The 5,430-nt window shown below is 41.1% G+C and overlaps 1 protein-coding gene across 1 annotated transcript in view; it reads right to left on the bottom strand.

Moving 5' to 3' along the window:
- Window positions 1-5,430, bottom strand: part of LOC107668452 (protein transport protein Sec24A-like) — a 29,844-nt gene that overhangs the window by 21,252 nt on the left and 3,162 nt on the right. Inside the window, exons 3-11 of the mRNA XM_016460322.1 lie at window positions 5,270-5,372; window positions 4,908-5,034; window positions 4,715-4,824; window positions 3,987-4,099; window positions 3,794-3,912; window positions 3,660-3,715; window positions 3,379-3,585; window positions 2,226-2,349; window positions 564-722 (exon numbers count right to left, since the gene is read on the bottom strand). Coding sequence (XP_016315808.1) covers window positions 564-722; window positions 2,226-2,349; window positions 3,379-3,585; window positions 3,660-3,715; window positions 3,794-3,912; window positions 3,987-4,099; window positions 4,715-4,824; window positions 4,908-5,034; window positions 5,270-5,372 — 1,118 coding nt within the window. The remainder of the gene's footprint in view (window positions 1-563; window positions 723-2,225; window positions 2,350-3,378; window positions 3,586-3,659; window positions 3,716-3,793; window positions 3,913-3,986; window positions 4,100-4,714; window positions 4,825-4,907; window positions 5,035-5,269; window positions 5,373-5,430) is intronic.

Below are 5,430 nucleotides of genomic sequence, written 5' to 3'. Positions count from 1 at the left end.
CACAATCAGCTTGTAACACTCCAAAGACAAAGGAAAACTTGAAATCGCATCATATGACCCCTTTAAATCAATTGATGCTGTTTTCAGTTGATGAATGAACCGTACATATAGTGCGCCTCCCATCCAATACATCACGATAGGCTAAGCTCTGTGCTTTATTACTTTTGATATGAAAAAGTCTCAGATTTCAAATTCAGTCAATTTTATTAGGAAATTCAAGCAATAAATACTGTGGCGTGATAGATCGCTGTAGTGCCTCAGATCCAGCGAAGCGGCAGCGAACTGATCGTCTCTTTCGCTTCACTAGTGGATACTCGACTGAGCGTAATCAAACGTATAGCAAAAGACTGGTGACCGGTTTATGTTTGTTCTGGAGCTGATGATCCTGTGCTCTGCTGCCACCAACTGGACAGGGCTGGGAATTACAGTTATAAATTACAATAGATCTCCCTCAGTGTAATCTGTCAGTGACGAATAGCCTTCAGATTCTTTCATTACTGCTAAAAAAAAATCCGTAAATGATGGAACATTTTGGGTTAACGCGACCTCTGCATTCAACACACCTTTAGTGCAGCGGATCCTCATGACAGCCTCGAAGCCGATCTTGCGCGTCAGGTATCTCTTGAGATCCTTCTGGAGACGCTCCGTCTGAGGCGGGCTGTGCTGCTTGTGGTATGAAGGGTAGAAATAGACGCTTCCAGCCGAGTATCTGGATATACAGCCTTCAGGAGGAGATGAAGGATCGATCGTTAGAGTTTCCACAGACACAAACCACACTGAGGCATTAATGCTCATCTGTGCTGATCACTATATTACACACACATCTACAGGAGAAAGATGAAGCGCACTGCAGACGGCCCTCATCCGTCACTCACACAGACTCCGTCGTGAATTCACATCTGATTGTTGGTAATTGATATTGATAATGAGACGGCCGGTCTTACTCTTGTGAATTTGCATGAATCACATTAATAAATGACATGCACTGATTCCTACAGTCTGATGACATGATTTAACTCTATAAAGCTACTGAATCATATTTGAAATTATCATTTAGAGCCTTAGAAATTCACAACATGATCAGACTTTGCTGTTAAACAAACTCTTCTGTCGTCTGATTGATAGTTTAAGTGTTTTATCCAGTCAAAGCTCTTTTAGTGTAATTGTACAAATGTCCAGCTTCAGCTCGAGCTTCTCGTGTCAAATCTTGACTGATTTTGATCAAGTAAGCGTCAGAATAACTGCAGTAATATCTCCAGATGAACACTTACTGGACTGAAGCAGCTCAGCTTTACTTGATTCTCCATCAATCATGTTTTAGAGTCTCAAATCTGATCCTCAGGATCTTTTGAGGAGCGTTTATTTCTTCAGCTCTCAGTCACTGCATTATATGTTTGGAGCATTTCACTCTCATCTTACTGAGACAGATTACTGCAGATATAGAGCGACTGATATTTAGATCATTTTATGTCAGTATCTGCTGCACTGTTAGAAAGATCTCACTGATTTATATTACAAGCATCAGGATATCACAGAAATATCAGCATCTGCAGCAGATTCATATTTTTGCTCAGTTTGAGTCCCTGAATAAAACTGAGCTGTTTTTTCCTCCATATTCTCACAGTTTCAGACTATATGAGCCATAAAAGCCTGATGGATCAAATATGAAATAATGACAAAGATTTTTATCTTTGCTAACTTTGCCTAAATGTCTGCCATTGTTTTTTATTTTATATTGTGTTAAGGTGTAAGAGGTGTTATGTTTCTGCACTCTTCCATTTTTAGCAAATGAAGAAAACTTTGTCTAAAACAATTTTTGTGATGGTTTGTATTTTTTGTGCTCTGTATGGAACATCAGTGCCTGTTTAAGTGATGAACTCCATTACTTGTGTTTGTTTTCAGACACGATAACAGACGTTTTATTCTTGTGCTACAACTTTTTGGCCTGTGCTACAAAACTTTCAACCTCTGTAGCACCAGTGCTATGTGAAAAAAAAGTTAACGTACAGCCCTGTATATGCAAGCATTTTAAGGGTTCAGTAAATGGTTCCATTGAAAAAAATAAAAAATAAAAAAATTTGGACAATTATTTATATTTTTTAGGCTTTACATGTTTGATGTATTTGTCTAATATCGGTCAGGTCCCTCAGAAGTGATGCTGAAGCAGCCTCACTAGACAACGCTTCACGAGCTAATTAGTAAAGGTGTAGTAGTTAGTGACTGACCCAGAGAGGACAGATCCGAGTACTGTGCGCTCAGCAGGAACAGATCCACCGCCACATGATGACCAGAACAGTCCAGAGCCAGCTTCTTATAGAAATCCGTCGCAGGACTGAGATGCTGCACGTCCTACAGAGGGAAAACCACCACAGAACAGCTGCAAATGTCCCATTAACATCTAGTATTTCACATGATAAACTCTTATAAAAGTAAAAAAAAAGGGCTGTTGATTTAACATTAATTTGGTGTGATTAATTATGGAAAAAATAATGTGCAGTCGCAGACGATGCAGTTTCTGATGAACATGATGCAGGACGACTGACTGGGATAAAGTCTATTAGAATGCCTAAAATTCAAAATATGAGGACCAAAAAAAAAAAAAAATTCCCTTGTATTTACATCACATGATATAATTTAGCACTATCACACCAGCTAGAGTGCTGTTTCTCCCCAATATCTGCACTACTGCTAATTATATTGATTTATACGACAGTTCAATAAACAAGAAGTTCATACTGTGCTACACATTAGACACAATAATACCTGTTTTGATCAATTTCGCAAACAAAAATAGGTCCAATCAAACTCAGCAGAACTGTTGAGCGTCTCTGAGAAACACATTCATTACTAAATGAATCCACTGTTTTGAACAACTTGAGCGAGTGAATGATTCAATGACTCACTCATTAAGACAGTGACTCACCGCCACCTACTTTTATATTCGCAGTTTCATGTTCAGAGTATCATTTCATTTTTTAAAAATCATTCCATATTTCAATATGCATTTTAAAAAAAGTCCATTAAGCATTATCATTATTTATGCAAAGCTGAATCAAAAGCGATTTTTTGTTTTTCTCTAAAGCCATTTTTCATAAAGTCTATTCAATGCTTTTCACATGATGACTTTTAATGATCTTTTAGGGGTAATTTCTCAGCCAAAACTGATGTGATTCATTTACGATGAATTCAATTAATTAATTGGCACATCATGTAATTAGACATTTTAATCGCTTGACAGCCCTAATAAAAAACAAACTGATAAAACAGCAAAATGTGAAAATTTTGCCAGTGCAAAGTCTCCAGGGTAAATAATGATTGAACCCAAGGCTCGAAACAGTTTCCACACTGATCAATCAATCGATCGATCAGGTGGCTAACCTTGGTGTTGGCTCTCTGGCTGGGCTCTTCTCTGGGCTGGAGCGCGCCAATGCCGATGGTTGGCAGCTGCGTCTGGAACACAGTCATGCGTCCTCCGGTGGGAGACAGCAGCTTGAAGGCAGCCTGCAGCGCCGGACCCAGAGCAGACTGCGTCTCCATCGTCTGACCGAACATCTGCGGCAGACTCGCCAGCAGATCCTGGACCAGCTGCAACGACAAGCCAGACCAGCGTTTAGCGTCGCGTCTGAAGGCCAGAGCACTCGTGCTGCTCGCTCGCTCACCTCTTTGCTTTCGCTCAGGTTGACCAGAAGGCTGTCCGGCGTCGGCAGAAACACATCTGAGGGAGGAACGGCCGACAGTCAGCTCACTTCTGAGACCTCACTGCACATCTGTAGCGATGGGAGAACGCGCTTACCGTCGATGTCTGACACGATGAGCATCTGAGGCTGCGACAGGCCTTCGTGGAGGTTGTAGAAATGGATGGTGCTGTCGAACGTGATGAAGCCGATCTTCGTCCGAGCGTCTCCAGGAAGCCTACATGGTAAAGAAACACACGACACACTGATGAGTGAGCTCAAATGCAGCAGACAGCAGCGATGCTCACTTACGAGTCGAGGCTCTCCAGGAGCGTCTGACAGACGACATCCAGATATCCAGTCTCCACCGCGTTATGAGACACGTCCAGGACGAAGAGGTAAACAGCGGGCTGCGGTGGCCTCAGCTGCGGACCAAACACTGCGCTTCAGATCGCTGGCATTACATACATCTCACTTCTCTCAGACACTCTCAGTCTGTATGTAGAGTTTATAAGTGCCTGCTGCATGGCTTATCACTTCATAACGTGGAAATCTTGATATGAGCATGTAATTTAACAGATCTGTACTATGATGTTACAGATAGAACTGTCTGTCAGTGCCCACATGAAACCAGGGTTATTATAGCTAACTAAAACCATTTTAAAAAAGTTACTTAAATGATAACTAAAATAATATATTAAAAAAACTTAACTTTTAATATTAGCTAGTTGCAATGGAAACATTGTTCATTTTATTATGATTAACTAAAATAAACTAAAACGGAAATAAATTACTAAAAACCTCACAGACATAAAAAAACTAGTAAAAATGACAAACACACAACAAAATGATTAAAATGTTAAAATTTCAACAAAAAATTATAATGAAAAACAAAAAACTAAAATGTAAAAAAATTCTGAATCATTATTTAGACAAAAAAAAAAGACAAAAACATACAACGAAATTATAAAATGACAAACAAAAACGGAAAATCTAAAATGAAACATTAAAATGTTAATAAAAACTATAATAACTCGCACCATGTATTCTGACGGGGCGATGAACTCGATGGTGGCGTTCTGGACCTCTGGTCTTTTGTGAGGCGCTCCATACGATCTGCTGACCGGATTATACATGAACTCCTCTGGAACTGAGATCACAAAACACCAAAACAATGCAGTGCATACGGCTTTAATTATGCAGAATCTCTCTGATCATCACACTAGCGCTCACCATCATTGACTCGGTGACACAGGTTGCACTTCCATCTTCTAGCGTCCAGGAAGGTCACGAACGGGTTGATGTAGGTCCGACAAGAGCGGCAGCGCACGATATTACTGGACGTCACCACCGGCAGTTGCTGAAGAAGACCATTAGCTCATTAATAACTTATAAGATCATTTCCCTCAGAGGATGCTCGTGTTGAGATGAGCACTAGTGTTCTGATTGTGATAGGATTAATAAAGCTCGCCCAAAAATGCATAAGTGAAGCACAGAAGCTGCATCTGAAGCGCGTCTCATCGAACACCTGGTTCTTGGGAATTTGGGTTTTCGATGTGCAGCCGTACTCCGCAGCGGTGAGATGTGGTACTCACAGAGAGGTCTTTGAAGGGGTGCAGCAGCAGGCCGAGGGGAAGCTTGGCCTTGTTCAGCAGAGACTGCGTCTGCGGGATGCTGGTGAGAGTACAGCGGAACACCCTGTGGACGAGAAGACCGTCAGCGAGCGCACAGACCCACACGAGAGAGAGAGAGAGAG

The sequence above is a fragment of the Sinocyclocheilus anshuiensis genome, unplaced genomic scaffold, assembly GCF_001515605.1.
Source record: "Sinocyclocheilus anshuiensis isolate Anshui unplaced genomic scaffold, SAMN03320099.WGS_v1.1 scaffold2749, whole genome shotgun sequence".
Lineage (NCBI taxonomy): Eukaryota > Metazoa > Chordata > Actinopteri > Cypriniformes > Cyprinidae > Sinocyclocheilus > Sinocyclocheilus anshuiensis.
Note: the sequence above shows the minus strand (reverse complement) of the source record. Positions and strands in the feature narration are given on the sequence as shown.